At 34.6% G+C, this 20,846-nt stretch overlaps 1 protein-coding gene across 3 annotated transcripts in view; it reads left to right on the top strand.

Moving 5' to 3' along the window:
- Window positions 1-20,846, top strand: part of RASAL2 (RAS protein activator like 2) — a 376,664-nt gene that overhangs the window by 272,838 nt on the left and 82,980 nt on the right. For all 3 annotated transcript variants that reach the window (XM_061183077.1, XM_061183076.1, XM_061183078.1), the window contains one exon: window positions 13,374-13,480. In XM_061183077.1, the coding sequence (XP_061039060.1) occupies window positions 13,374-13,480 (107 nt within the window). The remainder of the gene's footprint in view (window positions 1-13,373; window positions 13,481-20,846) is intronic.

Genomic DNA, 20,846 nt, shown 5'->3' with positions numbered 1-20,846 from the left:
TAATAGCCATTGTATTAATCTTATGGCATTTGTCTTATCCAGACTTGGATTGTAGTTAGTTATTTGTGTATCCATTTATGTTGTTATTTGTGTACCCATCCAGCACTCCCCTGCTACTGCAGGGTAGGGATCTTAATATTTGGCATTTTCCAGAATAATAGTAAATAGGTGCTTAATTAATAATACTTAATAAGTACTTTTTTGAATGAATGAATGAATGCTGTTCAGATACCCACAAGTTTGAGACTCAGCCATTTTCACAGTTATCTAAATTATTCTGGCAGATCTACCTTTTACTACTATTCTCTATTCTCATACCTACAAGTACCATTTAAGGTACATTGGTAGTGTTTGCAATTATTATTCAGCGCGTTATAAATTGGTTTTCCAAATTCTAGAAAAAAAGAAAATATTTAACAAATATTTTGTACTTTAAATTTTCTAAACTGACATACATGAATTCATTTCATTAAGTCATTCAAGTAATAGGATAATTCTATAAAAGAGGAACATGATTTTTATAAAATCTAAATATTTTTAAGTGTCTAAGTGACTCTACTAACTATAGTTAATAATTTGGCATTAGCAACTATTATCTGATTTTTTTAAATTACACCTAACATCGGTGGAAAGCATATTCAAAAATTAAAACTCTCATTTCTGGCAATATGTCAGACTAGATATCCTGAAAAATAATACAGAAACAACTAGAAGTGTCATATTAATGAAAATTTTATTTTATTTTTTTAATTGAAGTATAGTTGATTTACAATGTTGTGTTAATTTCTGCTGTACAGCAAAATGATTCAGTTAGACATATATATACATTTTTTAATATTCTTTTCCATTATGGTTTATCACAGAATATTGAATATAGTTCTCTCTGCTATACAGTAGGACCTTACATCTGCTAACCCCAACCGCCCACTCCATCACTCCCCCAAACCTCTCCCCCTTGGCAACCACAAGTCTGTTCTCTGTGTCCTGGAGTCTTTTGAAACAAACATTTAAAACTAAATGGCTGAACTCTCCTCTCAGGAGGGAAAGGAAATTCCCAGGAAGAGAACAAAAGAAAACAACTAAAAATCCAGGTAGTGAATTGCCCTGGGGACATTTGCCTGTCTCAGAATTCCAAAAAGTTAAGTTTTAATGGCCACAAGATAGGAGATAGATTTAGGGACCAAACAAAGAGAGGAATTAGAACCGAAAGCCCCACCCCATTGTTCCCCATAGGATGGGGTTCCTTGTAGAGTGAAAGTGGAAATTTAAAAATCTGCTCACTGACAAAATTGACAAATCTTATTTATCTTAGACTGGACTAATGGGGGAGGGAGGAAGATAAAAATCCCCTGAGAATTCATAACCACAGTTCTGATAAGGTAAAACAGAAATAGTGGACAACAATAATATGTCAGAGATAGGAAGGGGGTAATTGGAATTGAAGCATTTTAAGATCACTGAATTATTCAAGAGAAGGATAGAAATCAGGATTAGCTTTAGGCTTTAGGTACACGTGTTAAAATGTTAAGGACAACTATTAAAAGAATAAAACTAGAGTGCATAATTTCAAAAACAGTAGAGGAGAAAATGAATTTTTAAAACTTAATCAATCTGAGAAAAGACAAAATCAGAAAAAAAGCATAGAAATAAAGTAAACAGAAAACACAGTAAGATGGTAAAAATAAAATCCAACTATATCAGAAAACACAGTATATAATAATGTTAAAAAGGTAAAGTATGTTAGACTCAATTTTTTTAAATGCTGTGAATAAGAGAGACATAAGTGGGACTTCCCTATGATCCAGTGGTTAAGACTTTGCACTTCCCCTGCAGGGGGCACAGGTTCCATCTCTGGTCGGGGAACTAAGATCCCATGCCATGTGGTGTGGCCAAAAAAAAAAGAGAGAGACACACACAAGGACCCAAGAGGGTTAAAAGTAAAAGTTTTGGTGGTGGGAGAGGGATAAATTAGGGGCTGGGATTAACATATACACACTACTGTGTATAAAATAGGGAACCAACAAGGACTACTCAGTATTATGTAATAACCTAGAAGGGAAAATAACAAAAAAAAGAATATATATATGTATGTATAACTGAATCACTGTGCTGTACACCTGAAACTTACATGATATTGTAAATCAACTATACTTCAATAAAAAAATAAATAAATTTTTAAAATATTTATTTCCTCAAAAAAAAAAAAAAAGTAAACGTTTTGGGAGAAGATATATCAGGCAAATACTAATTAAAAGAAAGCTACCATAGCCATTGAAAATGAAATCAAATGGATCTTTATGTTAGAAAGTGTTACTAGAAATAAAGGAGGTCCCTATGTAATGATAACATATAAAAATCACTAGAAAATTATAACAATCTTACATGTACTCAGTAACGAAGCCTTAAAATTTATAAGGAAAAATTGACAGAAGTATAAGGAAAAATTGATAAATCTACAATCCTATTTACAAAAATTAGTAAGGGTATAGAAGATATAAAAAACAAAATTAGCTTGAGTTAATGAACATGTATAGAATCCTGAATCCAACTTATGTAGTCTTCTCAAGTACATATGGAATCTTTATGAAAACTGACAGTGGATTGGGGCATAAATCTCAACAAATCAAATTCTTTATATCATACAAACATATTCTCTTTTTTTTTTTAATCTTTCTTTCTTTCTTCCTTCCTTCCTTCCTTTATTTGGCTGTGTCAGGTCTTAGTTGTGGCATGCAGGGTCTTTTGTTGAGGCATGCAGGCTCTTCTTTTCGGTGCATGGGCTTCTCTCTAGGTGTGGCGCAGGGGCTCCAGAGCACGTGGGCTCTCTAATTGTGGTGCGCAGGCTCAGTAGTTGAGGTGCGCAGGCTTAGTTGCCCCGCGGCATGTGGGATCTTAGTTCCCCGACCAGGGATCGAACCCGTGTCCCTTGCACTGGAAGGTGGATTCTTAACCACTGGACCACCAGGGAAGTCCCCCAAACATATTCTCTTGATCTAATGAACTAAATCAGAAATTAGTACCAAAAAATTTACTCTTAAAATTTTTCTTTTTGGAAACTTTTAAAGTTACTTATTATAACTCTTTAGTCAAAGAAAAAAATAACCATGGAAATTATAAAATATTTAGAATTAAACATCCTGAAAATAGTACATATCAAAACTTGTAAAATATTGCTAAAATAGTTACTAAGTGAAACTTACAGCCTTAATCTTTTATATTGAAAAGGATAAAATTAAATGAGCCAATTAAGCATTCAGCTCAACAAGGCAGAAAAAGAAAGAATAGACCCAAAGAAAGTTTAGGGAAAGAAATAATGAAGATAACAGCAGATGATATTGTAATAAAAGACAGAAATTAATGTAATAGTATCAATAAAGCTAAGAGTTGTTTCTTAAAGAAGTCCAATGAAAATAGATAAAACTGTCAAGATTTGACCAAGACAGAAGAGAAACCACAAATAAACAATGTTAGAAATGGGAAAAAGGATACAATTACAGAAAATCAGAGACTTAAAAAATAGACTATTGTGAACAACTTTATTTGAAAATTGAAGAAAATGGACATTTTAAAGAAAGATATAACTTATTAAAATTGGCTACAGTAGGAATAAAAAAATGTAAGTAGGGCTGCTACCTGTAACCATTAAAGAAATTGAATCAATAATTTAAAATCTACCACCGATTGTGGTTTGATTTCTCATATAGCTTGACTTCTGAAAAAGAATAAATTCTGGATCACACTTGCATTAATAGTTACATTCAGTGATAGTTCAGTTTTTCATTGCAAGTGAATAAATGGTATCTAAATTGAAAAAAAAAAATGCTAAGAACCATGCTAAAACCTAAGCATGGCAATTCATATTGAGCCCCACAAGTGGTCATGGTTACCTTAGAGTTTTTAAGTATTACATCCTTTGTTGAGGGGATATCCTTAGAAAAGGAAAAAAAAAAAAGGAAGTTCTTTCAAAATTTTTCCTTATAGGGATATGCAAGTAAAAAACTAAAGGGGGGCTTCCCTGGTGGCACAGTGGTTGAGAATCTGCCTGCCGATGCAGGGGACGCGGGTTCGAGCCCTGGTCTGGGAAGATCCCACATGCCGCGGAGCAACTAGGCCCGTGAGCCACAACCACTGAGCCTGCGCGTCTGGAGCCTGTGCTCCGCAACAAGAGAGGCCACGATAGTGAGAGGCCTGCGCACCGCGATGAAGAGTGGCCCCCGCTTGCCACAACTAGAGAAAGCCCTCGCACAGAAACGAAGACCCAACACTGCCAAAAATAAATAAATAAATAAATAATAATTAAAAAAAAAAAAAACTCACATTATTTAAAAAAAAAAAAAGCTAAAGGAAATCAAGGTGAACAGATATCTCAAGAAAATGGAAATTAATAAGAAAATATCAAGACTTAAACCTGATTAATTTATGTTCAAGTGTGCTTCTTAATAAAACCTGAAAATTTGTGAATTTTTGAATAGAATGATGCATAGAAGGAAAAACTTAATCTCCCATGAAACTTCTTTATCAAAATCTCAATTATAGTGGAAGATTCAAGTTAATAGACATAAAATGAGAGTGATTCTTAAACTTGATTAGTGATACACTTTAATGCCATATGTGAATTAGAAATAACTAGAAAATTTATTAATAATTTTATTATGAATTAAGTTGAACCATATGAAATTGCTGATATTTTTCCATTTTAACATAGAAAAAAATGGCAATTCTATACGATCACATGTGTTTATTAAAGGAGAGAAAAGGTGACCAGACTATGCTGAACTATTTTTTAGTTGTTTAGTTAAAATTTATTTGTTACCAATTATCTTTTATTCTGTTTCAGTATTCCCTGCAAGACAAGCAAGAATGGGTGCAAATGGTTTATGGAAACTTTGTGGGAGAAATACTTAAAATTCAGAGAATTCTATTTATTAAAATTTATTTTATTTGAAAATTTAGACAGGATCACCACTGTTCAAATCTTGCAGTGCAAGACCTGAATTCATGTAGTTTGGCACCCAAAACTAGAGAACATATAATCAAGTAATGTGAACTTATACAAATATATTACTTGGAAATCAAAGAAATGTGAATAATTAGGCCTGGTTTTATGGAAGCAGATGAATTGAAATTAGTATTGAAGGTTACCTAAGATTTGGCAGATAGGTGAAAACCATTAGCAAAGACAGATACAGAGGAATTAATATGGCCCGTTTAAGATCAGAGATCATCTGACTAAGGCAATTTGTTGGAAAGTGTTGGCAGAAAAGAGTGACTCTGTAAGGTGGGGGCTAGGTGATATTTTTTCAATGCCTGATTGTCTATCTTTTAGATTTCTAGGAAGGTAATTACATTAAGAAAGTACTGTTTGAGGGAGATTAATCTGGTAATGGTGAGCAGGATAGCTTTAAGCAGAGAGAGACAGGAGTCAGTGAGGTTAGTTAGGAGGGTCCTGCTGTAATCTACATGAGAAAATAAAAAATCCTGGACTAGAGTGATATATGGTAGTGGAAATAAAGAGAACAAAATGAAATCAACGTTCAAAGAGAGACTTGACAGTGTTTGGTGGCTAAAGGGGTACCAATCAACATTATAGGCTCCTCCCGTTTCTGCTACTTTCACTAATAAGTGAGGTCCACTGTAAAGATTTTTTGTTTTTTGTGCAGCGCCACATGCATATTTGGTCCTCAGTAAATGATTAAGTTCTAATCTTTATTAGAGGCTTGAATATTTCTATGTTTTCAATACTTTCAGTGCTTTCTATTAATGTCTGTTTTGGAATAAAACCCAAATTAGTCTTAAAAGACCCTGGCATAATCAAAGATCAGATCTTTTGAAAAAAGATTTTAGAGATGAACAGTGAAATTATGGTATGAATAAATCAGATTTACCCAGAATTATATTTGAAACATACTAATAAAGTCAGTTATAGAAAAAGTTTAGATAAAGGTCTTAGAGCATCTCTGTAAATTAGAAGACCTATTGTCTTCCAGAGTTGAGGACAAAATATTATTCACCAAAATGAAGCTATGAGATTAAGAAAATCTTATAAATAACTAGATTGAAATGTTCAAAACAGTAACTTTATGCTGACCAATGCTTTTTATCTATTTTTGTCTCATAGAATTGGCCTAAGTAGTTATCTTTCCACTTAGGTGTACTGAAGATTGCTTTATGAGGATAGAAGGGCAGGTTTTCTTTTTTTTTTAAGACTGTTCTTTTAGAGCAGTTTTAGGTTCACAGCAAAATTAAGAGAAGGTTACAGAGATTTTCCTGTGTACCCTTGTCCCCACAAATGCATGGTCTCCCCCATTATCAATACCCCCACCAGAATAATACATTTGTTACAGTCGATGAACCTACACTAACACATCATAATCACCCCAAGTACATAGTACAGTAGGACTCATTCTTAATGTTGTATATTTTGTGGGTTTGGACAAATGTGTAATGACATGTACCCACCCTTACAGTATCATACATAATATTTTCACTGCCCTAAAAACCTTTGTGCTCTGCTTATTCATCCATCCCCCTAAGGGTGGGTTATTTTTTGGAGGGCTTTTTGTCACTTTTTAATTCAAGGAATCAGTGGTAGATATTCTTTATAGCTTAATTCCTATTTTGTTCAAATTTTTTCACCATTATGTTAAGCAAGTAACTTTTCTCCTTCTTTACCACATTCCCTCACCTCTCTTTGTTTTTTGGTTAGAATGTTCTTATTAGCATTAGCATTCCAGTATTGAGAGTTTTCTTTGATGGGGTTTTGTTTGCAGTAAATTATCCCCCAAAGAGTATGATTTAATTCTCTGTGAAATATGAAGAATCATGTGCACTTGTTAAAGTTCTTTGAGTTATTTTTAGGAAGAAGTAAGAAAATTGAAGTCTCCATGATTGTTTATCTTATTTTTCTTCATTACGATCCATTATACAAAACACAAGGAGAACAAGATAGCATGCAAGGTGATTAAAAGTATAGGCTCTAGATTCAGATCGCATGGGTTCTAATTCTGATTCTGCCCTTTACCAGCCCTGCAAACATGGGCAGAGTAATAGAACATCTTGCTTCCTCATCTGTAAAATGGGGGCTATAATTCCAATTCCAGAGAATTGTGAGGATTGAAGAGAAAATTAATACAAAACACTTAGCATGTAATAAGGAATAAAAATGTTAGTTTGGTGTTGTAGTTATCCTTGTTATACTTTTATTATTACTACTAAGATCCCTGGTTGTTATCACTAAGAACCATAGATACGCTTTGTATTTGAAAATTAAGATAACCATATAAATATCTCTAAACTGTTTTCTTAGTCTTTCCAGTTAACAGTGAAAAGTGTTCTCTATCATCTCATCCAGTATAATCATGTGAAGCCCTAAGGTGAAGAAATGGAATACTTGCTTGACCAGAGAGAAATCTGTTCTCCTACTATATTAACAAGAAGAATTTTTTAAAAATAATAATAGGGAATAAATTTGTTGAGGTAAAGAAAAGGTGGGGGAGACTAGATGGCTTTACTTTCTGAGAATTCACCACATTTCTCTACTTAGCAACAATTTGTACGTATTGAAATGTGTCTAGGGCATGCAAACTTGAAAGGACTGCTTGTTTGAGTGAAGTACTGCAGTCTAAGTGATACAAATTGGATGAATTAAAGTGGCTCTGGGGATTTGTACTTCAGAGCAGCTGAATGGTAGTGACTGTCAGTGCCTCGGCTTTACAGCAGTAAAAGTGAGATACAGCAGAAAATGTCCTGCTGAAAATCAGGTGGTGAAGTCTATAAAACACCCAGGTGCTATGTTGTTAGCAACTATATACATGCAGGATGTAATTTTCTCCTCTTTGCTCTTGTCACTTTTCCTTTATAAAATTCTTCTCTACCTTCATCTTTAAGCTCTCATTACCTTTAAGGAATCCTCCAACAAAAAGTATGAAATGTCATGAAGCCTTTTTTTTTTTCATGTTTGCCATTTGTTATTAAAGGCCCTCTTGCTAAAGAGGTACAAACCCATTTCCTAATACTATTCCTTCCTTCCTATTCTGTTCCTTAAGTGTCTTCTGTGCCTCCTGTGGAAGAAGCATTCTCCTAATTTAGAATTCACAGCATGGAGAAATAAGTTATTTGCTTATTAACTCATTCATTAATAACTTGAGCCATGGACTTATCACATCCTATTTTGTCATCATTTACGCAATATAAGGGAAAATAGATGATAGCAAAGTGGATTCATTCACAGCAACACCATACACATTGAAATTCCAGTGACTTGAATGGGTGAACAAACATTTTGGTGTGTGTTTAATTTTCTATCATGCTTTCTTGAAATGTTTTTGATTTTTGAAAAGGTTTTTGAAGTGAACTAAAGAATTTCCTTTTGATAACAATAGAGCACTTGTTTCCTAAATATAATGTCAAAAATATTAATGGGGCCTGTGAATAATTATAATTGACAGAGCATTCACATTCATTCATGTTTTATAATTCTGTACACAAAATTACTAGGAATTGGCTTGGATTGCTATTAATGTGAAGTGTTTAGACATACTGTATATGCCATCTGACTGTATCTGTGAACATGTAATGTTTTTCTGGTCTGTCATAACTAGAGAATTTTGCTGTAAGAAGAATATTTTGGTTCCTTACATCATTGTCTACCAAATCGAAACTTTATAAATATCTTTCTTCATTCTGTTTATCGTTTGTTTTGAATTTTCTGAAATTACTTTCACATTGGTAAGGTTATTCTCTTCTTTAGATTTTGCCTCCATCTTCATCTAAGAGAGTAATAAATTGCTACTACCTCAGGGGCTACCACAAGAACTAAGTAAGAGAGATACTAGACCCAGTGGTTAGCACATAACAAACATTTAACATTAACTCAAATTATCATAAAAATAGAAAAATATTTCTGCCTTAGACAAATTATTCACAAAAGGGGTACTTAAATAATTTTGAAGTACATCTTTTTCTCCTAAAAAAACGTATTTTTGAATCATCTCCTCTACTTAAAAAAAAAAAAAAAAAGATTGTAACCTACTCTAAGTGATAGACATTATCAGAATTCGTGACAGTTTTAGCTATGTTGTTTATGTTAAGTATATGCATGTATGACATGACAGTATATGAAATTTGGTTAAATGTGACTGAACAAAAAGTAAATATAGTTGATATTTATAGATATTTTATCATAATGACATTACATAATAGATACTTTTCTCATTTATTTGCAGAGGCTTTTAGAACCTAACCCTCAGTGAATATAACCAATTTCCTTACTCTCTTTCCAAACATAATAATATTCTAGAATCATTTCAATCACATTCATTATTCGAAATCCTAAAAAAAAAAAAAAAAATTAAGAAAGCGCCAATAAGTGTCTCTCCATAGTAGTTCTTTGTGACTTGTACCTTTGGATGAAGTGCATTTTACCAGGTGGTTTTTCTTTCAGAGTAAAAAGCCAAGTCCTTATGTGTAGGCCTACAAAGCCTACATGATCTGAGCATGCCTGCCCTGATTCCTTTTAGGCCTTCTGCTATTATTTGTCCCCACTTACTGACAGCAGCCCCACTGGCCTCCCAGCTGAACTTTACCCTAGAAGCTCTGTATTGTTCTCCCTCTGTCTGCAGTCTCCCTCCCTGATAAATCTACAAGCCTGACCTCCTCACTTCCTTAAGTATTGGCTCCCACTCACCTTCTCAATGCATCTAGCTACCTATTCACTATAGTTACTGTAGTGAAATTATTGTTCCTACTCATCTCCCTTTCTCTGTCCTATTCTTTTTCCCTCCCTGAAACACCATTTGTTACATTGACTTCGTTATAAGTAAACTAAAGGCCATGAACACACTATTAGGTCTGAAAGGCAGAATTGAGTTCTGTTTGTCAAATAGGCACATCTTCCACCAAAAGTGCCTTTGCCCTTATAATTATCTAGTTGTCAATTCCTTTGCCACACTTTTAAAAGAAAGCACACTGACATAGAAGAAAATGTGTATTTTGAGGAAATGACATTGTAATAATGTATTTTGGATTTAGAGAGCCCCATTCTTCCAAAAAGCTAATTTTGGGTCAAAGCATATAAACTCATTCATCTTGTCTTCATCTCTGGTTGGTCTGAATAACCCAGTTTATTAATGCAGACCAGAGCAGGAAAGGTTGAAATGGCTTACACATAATCACACAGATAGTTGGTAGAGCTGCTAAGAAAAGCACCCAGATGTTCTCTTTGTTCAATACATCATCCTATGTGGAGCTGTATTGGAGGTTATCTCTCATTATTATAAGTTGTCACCTCATCTCAGTTCATACCCAATGGCAAAGGAAATGAAGAGATAAATTTAAAACTTAACTGGGCTTTTTATAACTTTTTTTGCCTTTCAATCTGAAGATGAAAAATATTATATTTAGAGGGTGAGAAAGTGAACAAATTAGTTTTAGACCTTTACCGAAACAATATCATATGCCTCTTGTCTTAGAGAGTGAGCATATTTTAAAATGACTGTAATTAAATATTGTGACTATGAAAGGAATATTAATTTTTACAGCAGGTGAAAATAATGCAGTAGTATGTAGCATGGGGCGGGTAGGGTAGAGAGCTGTCTAATTTTGGTCTGCTGGGACTGGTATAGATTTTCCATCCAAATCAGCAGAAATGTAGCTTTAAGAGCATAGTAGCAGCTTTCCTTTTTGCTTGGAGCTTTAAAGTCAAAGGTAGCTGGACCAGTTTAACATGCAGGCCAGCCTGTGACTAATCCAGCAAGTTGTTAATTCTGTTCTTCCTGATGCTGCTCCCCTGTTTCTAAGTGGACATTGGTTCTTTGGGTATATGTTCTTCTCTCAGCTTTGAAATAGTTATGAATCTTCTGAAAACTAAGCAACCCTAATATTCAAAGACATCAGCAGATAAGTTGCACTGATATGAGGGCTGGGAAAGTCAAGAAGTGTAGACTTCCTCCTCTTATCATTAGTTGATTTAGCTTATTTTGTTTCCTTGCTTTTCCCTCTTTAATGGCAATTGTTCAAACTTCAAAAATAATTTAATTTCTTCTTTTTGAACCCAGTGACATTCTTTAAGCTACATCAGAGTTGTGATTTTTTTTTCATGATACAGAAAGAGAATCTAAAGATAAGTACAACAAAGAACATATTGTTAGGGTTTGAAATGTGGTTGCTCATTATAGCCAAAATAATTTCAAATAGCTAAAAGCACTGAAATATATTTACGTAATGAGTTCATATGCCTGAAAACTAAAATTAGATGTTTGGAAGACAGTAAGGAGATAAGTTTCTTTTTCTTCCTTAGCCAGAACGTTGCAAATTAAGGAAAACTGTTTACTAGATCATTTTATCCTTGCTAATGGAACTTATTTTTCTCCCAATATGGTTTCTCCATCAATTATTCAGAGATTAAAATATATTATATTGTAATATTCAATCTCATGTATCTTCTAATGATCAGTAATTATCAGAGGAAAGATGAGATCTCCTTCTACCTTCACCAGCCCCTGTCCCCACCTGCCTGCCCCCCATATAGAATTGCCTGACTTAGATAATCACCCTTTAAAGTCATCTTCCTGGAGTCTGAAGGTCTTGTTGTTCAGTGTGCTTTGACAAACTGATTTGTTTAAATTCAGTGCTTTGTGCCATTCCTATGAATTTTAATTATAGTACCATTTTTTAGAAATGTGCAGTAGAATTCATGTGTGCCTAATTCTGAAAATGGCTTTGTACATTAAGGCTCATTTAACCACAGATGGTTAGAGAGAAGTTGAGAGGCAGTTATTGGTCATAATTTTAAAACACAGTAATAGCATGGAACTTTCTTGTACTGCAGGCATTTAAGACGCTGTGTTGTCAACCTCTCGGTCATTAGGCATGTTGCGATTTGGCTTATGTCTTACTGGTCAGGATGTCACAGTGAAGAAATGTTTAGTCATGGAAAGAAAATCAGTGTCCAGCACGCAAAGATAGTAATAGGGTAAGCACTCCCAATTGGATTTTCATAGGAGGGATTGATTTGTGTGTATTACTGGGTCTGTGTAAAATGGTGTCCTTTTGGCACTAGATGAATATAAATTTCAGGAAATGTTTTTTCTTCTGCAGATTAGTGTAATACAGTGAAATTTGCTGTAACTGAGGGGAGGCAGTGGTTGGGCGTCTGCTAATAGCCTGAAAGTAACTAATGAGGATGTGCAGTCGGAACAATTGATTGAATAGCTGCAGTCCTGTGTGTTGCTTTCTCGCTTGTGCTCTCTGCAAGCTGTAGAGAGGGAGGGGGAAGAGCAAGACACAGGGAGGGAGCGAGAAAAAACGCTTTCTCTTAAGTGGAAGTAGCACGGATCCCAGGGGCCAGGAGGCCAGAAATGGAAGTTTAAACTGCATCTATCTTTTAAAGGGAGAACAGCAGGAATGAAAATGTCAGTCTCCGGAGTCACGATTTACTCCTTATTTTTTAAGATCTGGAAGATAACACAGAATACTCTTTTTAGGATGTGTTTTTTTTTTTCCTTGTCCATGTTGAGATTATCTAATGTTATCTGAGAAGCTGGATTCCTATATGTCTGTCAGTTGAAGTGGAGATGGGAAGCAGTTGTGATAAAGGTATAATATGTATATATCTATCATCTGTGTGTGCGTGTTTATGTGCATATATATATGCATATATATGTATATCACTCTATAAAAATTTTTAAATGTAACCTTAATATAGTGCATAGTAATTAAATTGGAGAATACCACATCATCTGTAAAATCTGAAGCTTGTTAGGTCAATTTGAACAGATTTAGGATTCCAGAGTAAGATCTTAGTGAGGTCATATTGCCAGAACAAGGAGAAGCTGATCTATTTTTATATCAGCATAGGCATATATGTTATTTTATCCTAGCAGCAGCTTTTAGTCTTCTCATGGACCTTTGGCTGCAGGCTAGTGAATCATCTTATCTGCACAGAACTGAACTTTGACCCTTGTGCAGACACCATCAAATCATGTTCACTAGGCAAAATTTGTTCATAAGAATATGAAAAAATTTCACTGGCTTATATTAACTCCTATATTGCTGACATAGAGAAGTAGATTCATACACTGAGATGCAAATATTAAGTGAACTTAGAGATATTAAACATAGCTCAGAGGAAATTACTTTTTATATGTACATAAAGATATAAGCTGTCACACTAAAGTAGATTCTTAACAGTGACCAAGTCTCCCTAGTGTCTTGATAATATCTCTTTAGAGGTAAAGAAACAAATTATGTAGAGATAGAATGTAATGTATCTTTAAAGCAGACTGATTTTTTGTGAGAAAAAAATCAATAATTTTACAGGTTAGCAAAAGATCCTAAATTTGTGTTTTTTATGATGTTCTTTTTTTCTTTTCCAGAGGTGCCAGCAGAAAGGTCCCCCCGCAGACGGAGTATCTCAGGGACCAGTACATCAGAGAAACCCAACTCTATGGATACTGCAAATACCTCACCCTTCAAAGTACCAGTAAGTGTTTCTCTTCTCTAAAAGAATACTTTACTTTTCTCCTTTCTTTTTAGAGTTAGAGACAGTTGCTAAGAAATCAAAACATTTTGTTCCTCAAGAATCTCTTTATCAAGTCACTAACTAAAACCTATCACAATTCTATAAAGATGCTGGTAGGAATTTTTTTTTTTTTAAAGGATGGCTTATAGTGTTTTTAGTGATGGAGCCTAAGCAGAGAATGATGAGACTCATAAAGTTGCAGAGCAGAAAATCAGAAAATTAGATTAGAAAATTAGACAGTTGTGAATTCTAATCCTGAAACCTGGCCTATGCTTTGCTTAAACCATCTTTTAGATGACTATATAAGTGCTTAAGAAATACCGTGGAAGAAATATTCCCGTTAAAAATACTCCTTAAACTGACTAGGCAGTACTGAGAATGAATATTAAATATGAAGGAATGCTGAGATGGAAAGTCTGTAAGTGATCAGGTCAGCTGACTACCAGTTGCAGTTTGGACCTCTTTGATATAACTTGGAGTAACCCAGATTTTAATTCATCCATTTTCTTTGTTTATTGAATAAGAAATATACTTACTTTCTAATCATATCATTTTATTAAAATTAATTCTTTTTAAACTTGAAAAGAATTACATCCGTGAAGTTGGTCATTATTATAGGTATACTGGAAATCAGTATAAAGTAGAAATAGCCTTTTCTATTGGGAAAAAAAGGATTTTTTTTCTTTTAATTCAGCCAAGTTAATACATTGTGTTCTTTATTCCAATATAATTTTTTAAAGTTAGGATGACCTTTTAAGTAGAACTGGTATTTTGAGATATAAAGCTGGCATTCACTTGTAAATTAACCAAAGTGAATGTTTTATTTTCCATTAATCCTGAGAAGCAAGATTTCCCCTTGTTATATCTAGGTGCCTTGTAGAGTTTGTGAATATCTATTATTGTGACCTTTCAAATTTTTACAAATCTTCTCATTTTTAAAGACCACAAGCAAGTGTTGGATTAATATTCTAACCAAATTATGACAGGAGTTTTAAAATACTGGATTTCATGCCTTTTACTAAATTTCTTTATGCTAATAGACATAACTATCTATTTAAATTTGTTTTCATGAATGAAAAAAGCATCTTTTCTCTCCCTTCCCCGTCTTATTTTCCTGATGAAACCAATCAAATATAGTGAAACTATCTATCTATATAAAGAGTTTGGTGAAAAGGTTTCAGTTAGAATTTGAATTTTTCCTACCGTCATGCTAGAATAGAATGGTGAATACTTAATTTTTTTTTTTTTTTTAACATCAGTAACTGAAGAAGAATATTCCTCTGCAATGTGGTAACTTTGAAGTACTTCCTATATTGAATCTGAAGTTCATGACTGGGCTTTTAAAATTTGAATTAATTAGCAATAACAATTTTCATTTATATTTAAACAATAAATTGACAGCTAATTTAAGGTTTACCTTAATAATAAGACTAATTATTTTTGAGTAAAAGTAATAAAACAATGATGCATATACATGAAGACTAGCACTACTCACAGACTACTTACTCAGGGATCAAACCCAGGTCCCGGCAGTGAGAACGCTGAGCCCTAAGCACTGGACCGACAGGGAATTCCCTCATTTGTTATTCTTTTTACAATCTCGGCCACGTCATGGATTTAGAAATATTGAGGGAAAGAAGGGTCCCCTGACTAGCAAATTGCAGTCACAAAGCCCATGCACTTAGCTCTCTAGTAGAATTTAGCCATTCATAAGCCTTCATCTAGACAACTGTTTGGAAAAATAACCGTGCAAACACAATGACTGCAATTTTTTTTAATGGCAAAAAAAAAAAAATGTCAGTGATTAGAGGGAGGAGGCAGAGAAAATGAAAAACAAGGAGTCATAAAAACAATCTGAATTCATTTAGGATAAAGGCACATAGCCTTATACTTATTGATAGTCCTTAATGGTACCATTGTATTACAGGATGGATGGTGCATAGTGCAGTAATTGACATTGATAATAATAGTCCTGAATCATTAAGGAAAAGTGAAATTATATTGTTTGTACCAGGCTTTTTTTTAAAACTGGAAACTGTGTAATATTATGTGATATATATCCATTGAGAATATTTAAAATCTTAAAGATATATGAAGCTTTATAAAAATTGCTATTCTGAAAAATCTGGTTTGTGAAGTTCCTCACTCCTTGATAATGCTGGATAAATAATTTATATTCTTTTAAGAGAAACCAAAATATGCTGGCTAAATGAGGCAATGCAGTACTTGGATGTCTGTGGAAGTACACTGTATTTTTTAAATCTCCATATGATACCAATAGCTAATGTGACTTACATCACTTAAATGTATTGCCAGAAGAAGTATGTCTAGTTTTCAGATTAACACAAAATATTTTTGTAATAAATATCACAAAAGACTTTCTGAATATGGGAAAGCAGTACGAAAAGGAACCTAACTTTGAGATACTTAACTTTTAGTTACTTACATAGTACCTCTAAGATCATTTTCATGTTAACTTTATAAAGGGGCAGGGGTGAGATTTAAGCACAAGTACTTGTGGTTCTAAGACTCAGGTGTCTTTGCTGTGGTGAACAGCAGGTTCACTACCCATCAGGAGGACCCAAAAAGGAGCTAGTTGTGGACTCTCCAAAAGGGCCTTATTCTTCCTAGATCTATTTTCAGGCTTATTGAGGGCAGATGAAATAGATTTTTAACAAGTCTTGATGGAAATTGTTGACAATGACACACTTAATGAATGCTTACTTTGGGCAAAGTATTGGTGATTCACCAATTGATATTGATGAGACTATTGATGCTTTCTTGGCACTCTACTTGGTACTGGGGAAACAGAAATGAACACAACAGAATTTCCATACAAGAGAACTTATAGTCTAGTAGCAAGAGACAGAAAAATGACCAGATGCATAAGGAGGTTGATGAGCATGGTGACACCGGTTTTTAACAATGCACTGTGTAAGCTAAGGCTTTGTCAAGGAGCCAGTATTTCAGCTGTGTTTCAAAGGCTGAATGAAAATAGTTGAGAGGGGAAGGAGAGTATTCCAGCCTGAGGGAATAGCATTTTGGAAAGACATACTTCATAAGGTGACTCACGCTTCAAGGGAATATGGGAAAGCATTTCCTGCTTTGCGAGGCAGGAATCGAAAAGCGTGTAGGCAAAAATGGCTAGAGAGAGGGTGGAGAGGTAGGTTGGGGCAAGACTGTGAGTGGGTTTGTTTGTCAAGCTTAACTAAATTTTGCTGGCCACTAAAGCATTAAAGATTGGTTTAATTGAAATATTTGTCTTGGCTTAAAAGCTAAACCAAGTTATATAAATACTGGGACATATTGGTAAATTACTTGACTCTAACCTAAGTGACTCTTCTTGCTATCACTATCTCAACTCAGGGTGATGGGTAAGGGGCTATCATTCAATAGAAGGCCAGTCCAGCACCCACCCCTGGCTATCAGCTGACACTGCTGGTAGTTCTAGAGTAGTGGTTAGTCTTTGAGAGATCCCCAGAAGCCAGTGAGTAAGAGTTGTTTGTATCCTGCTGACTGCTGCTAGATAAGGCAGAAAGGATATATATCTTTGCATATCTTCCTTATTCCCCCAAGTTTATATTTTCTAAACTTAAAATGGATAACTAGTAAGTAGTATATTCATGTATATTCCATAGTCTAATCCATCTTTATGCAGATAGTAGACAGCAGAGTCAATAAGTTTAAAAATAAGAACGTAAGAAATGAAAGAAGGAAGTCATATGGCCACTGAACCTATAGGTTAAGGTAAGGTCTCAGCTTTGGGGAATGTTTAAATGTATTTGTACTTTTATCTAATCATAGGCATAAGAAAAGCAGAGATCTGCAGGGTAGTTATTCAGTTCTTCCTCCGCTCTGATTCCATGTCTCTTCACCTTAATTCCAATTGCAGTTATTTGTTTGTAGGTCTGTGTGCCTCATTAGACAATAAATATCTCTTCTACTTAACTTTTTTTTTAATTGGAGTATAGTGGCTTTACAATGTTGTGTTAGTTTCTACTGTACAGCAAAATGAATCAGCTATACGTATACATATATCCCCTCTTTTTTGGATTTCCTTACCATTTAGGTCACCGCAGAGCATGGGGTAGAGTTATCTTTGTAGCTACCCCAATGCCTAACAACAGAGCCTTGCACATAGGAAACACTCAACAAGTAATTGTTGAGTGGATAAAATATAAATGAATTATCTAAGAACCTGAATCAAGTGACTGTGTTTCACACTTACTCTCTTGGTATTACAGATGATGTCTCTAGTCAAGTGGATTACTAAACCATTTAATAACCACTAAGAGATCATTTGGAGTAAAGGAGTGCACCTGCGCAAAATAGTTACCTTTTTTTTCTCTTCAACAAAGAGAGATCTTAATTTATATTTGGAATCCAGGGCTATGGTATTTTATGTATGTAGTGTATACTCTTTCTACTTAGGTTGGGAAGTGAAACTAGGTAGGATTCTTTATTTAATGATTTATCTCTGTGGATATTTCTTTGAGCCGTTTAGGTGTCAGACATACGTATAAGCTCGCAATGTTTTTGCAGATTTGAGTTTTGACTATTAGATTCTTCAAGAACAATTTTAGTCATTTGAATGGTTTTTTGCCTCTTTTTAAAGATCCTATTTTTCATTTTTTTCTTTAACATCCTGCTAGACTTTTTGCCTTTGTCATATTTGTGTTTTCCTTTAAATAAAATATCCATTGTATGTTTTATATATTGTTAAAACTACATTTAAATGATGTTACAAGAGTGACTGGGAAGGAATGAGTAAACTAATGAAAAGTTATCCAGGTACTTAAATTTAATTCAGAAAGGGAATATGCTAACATCTTGTAGTTGTATATATTTGTTTCACATTGCCTGAGTTTTTGCGACAGGCTTCTTTCTTTAATATTCTATTTATAAAGTGACTATTGATATTTATGATTTTTGTATCACTTCTCCTTAGACGATGCCATCAATTTAGCTTTGGCTGAAAGAAAGCTGCTGTGTTCTGGGCCAGGTGCTTCGCTTAGTGTTTTCATTTCCATAACACAATGGTCTGAGTTGGCCTTCCCTGTGAATGTAACACAATGCAGTCGCAGCTGCTTCATTTATATTAGCCTTGAGCTTGGCTCTGAAAGAATTCAGGCACTAAAATATATGCCAAGACAACCAGAATGCAAATTTGAACTAAAGCAGTAACCGACTATTCCTATGTAACCCTCCTTGTGTTCTTGTCACAGTGACTCCTGAGCATTCCCAATCAGACATACTAGGTACAGAAGACTGTCAAAAGATGGAACCTTTGCATAGTTTTTAGAAGAAAGTAAAGCTTCAGAGGAATAAATGTAGACTAAGTTAAATTCTGTAAAGAAAAAAACCAAAAAGCAAAAGTAATGTTACATCCTTTCTTAAGTATTGAGATATCGGGCTCAGTTGGTATTAGCCATTGTTTTGAATAGAATCCTCCATAAGATCTTTGTTTTTCCAAAGTAAACAAAGAGACAGAAAGCTTCATGCCCACTTAATAAAGACCAGAAAGTGTTCATTGTCTAAACCGGTGGTTTTCAACTCTGGCTGTACACAAAAATCATCTAAGGAACTTCAAAATATACTGCTGCCTGGGCTCCACCTCAGACCAGTTAAATCAAAATCTCTGGACTAGAGCCCAGTCTTCTGTATTTTTTAAAACCTTTCCAGATGATTCAAACATGCAACCAGGGTTGAGAACTATTTGTCTAAATGAGTGGTTAAAGTATTAGGAACCCACTTAGTCAATGTATTACCTGTGGACATCAGTGCCTCCTTTTGTACCTTCAAGTCTGCCGTAAAAAACTAGCAAGTGGGGGCTTCCCTGGTGGTGCAGTGGTTAAGAATCCGCCTGCCAATGCAGGGGACACGGGTTCGAGCCCTGGTCCGGGAAGATCCAACATGCCGCGGAGCAACTAAGTCCGTGTGCCACAACTACTGAGCCTGCGCTCTAGAGCCCGCGAGCCACAACTACTGAAGCCCGTGCGCCTAGAGCCCGTGCTCCACAACAAGAGAAGCCACCGTGACGAGAAGCCCGCACACCGCAACGAAGAGTAGCCCCCGCTCGCCACAACTAAAGAAAGCCCGCGTGCAGCAACGAAGACCCAACGCAGCCAAAAATGAATAAATAAAATAAATAAATTTATAAAAAAAAAAAAAAAAAAAAAAACTAGCAAGTGAAGTTTCTCAGTGGCATGCTATCGCTCACAAACAAGTTGCTGTGTTGTATATTAGTTGCCCTTCTGAGTGTTTACCACAGTCAGTTCAGATGACCAGTCTAATTTTACAAAATACTTGCTTTATTGTGGCAGAGTGACCTCTGACCAGCCTAAGAATCTGTTTTAGCAGTAAAATATTCAGTTTGAATTCATAGCACCCGAGCTACAATCCTGTTTCAATTTTTACATTCTCATTACTGTTGTATTCCAGGACACTTAAAGTTCTTTCCTCTGCTGCTTAAATATTCTTTATTCATCTTTCTTCTCTTTCCTGACCATCTGCATGGAGTTAAAATCCATAGTAGGATTACCCTTCAGTGATACCTTTTTCAATAAAGAGAACATTTATATTCATATATGTATGAATACATATTCATATTACATGTCTATCAAAATATTACTACCAGAGGTAAAAATAATATAATAAACATAGGGATGCCAGAAAAGAAAAATTATAGTCTGAAGATATTAAATATTAACTATACCTCTAAATCATTTTGTAATCAGAACGGGTGTAATTTTAAAATCTTTTAACGATAAATACCCCAGAAAATATAAAATTTGGAGGAAACAAAAAAGGATTAAGGAAACATACAACCCCTTAAGGAGGATAGAAAGCAGATAGCAAATACCTGGAAGAAAAGAGAGCAGGCATGGCAGGGAATATTGCCGAGATCCTAAACTTGAAAGAATCAAAGAATGATGGAAAACCTCCTCGATCTATGGTTATTCCTAGAAATAGGTTTGCAATAGTGCTAACTAGTGGAGATTACAACTTATCCTGCCCAGGAGAAAAGGGCTGTTTGAGAGAGAGGGCAGGATGAACTCAAATGTAGTTCATTCTTAAGGATAGTGTACTATAAGGCCATCTCCTCAAAGCCAAGATATTTTTCTTCTGTTTTAATGGGAAAGTAGAGGCTTAACTCCTTTCATATCACAACTAGAGATAAACGTTTTGAAGGGCTAATACTCACTTAGGGGAGCATATAGTTAACCACTAAGTATAACTGATATCAGATGCTTTCTCCTTTCAAAGAAGTTAGGAAGTTAGAAATATATAAAGGAAACCTTGCCAACTTCTTGATTTGCTACGGTTA

Source organism: Eubalaena glacialis, chromosome 3, assembly GCF_028564815.1.
Source record: "Eubalaena glacialis isolate mEubGla1 chromosome 3, mEubGla1.1.hap2.+ XY, whole genome shotgun sequence".
Taxonomy (NCBI): domain Eukaryota; kingdom Metazoa; phylum Chordata; class Mammalia; order Artiodactyla; family Balaenidae; genus Eubalaena; species Eubalaena glacialis.
Note: the sequence above shows the minus strand (reverse complement) of the source record. Positions and strands in the feature narration are given on the sequence as shown.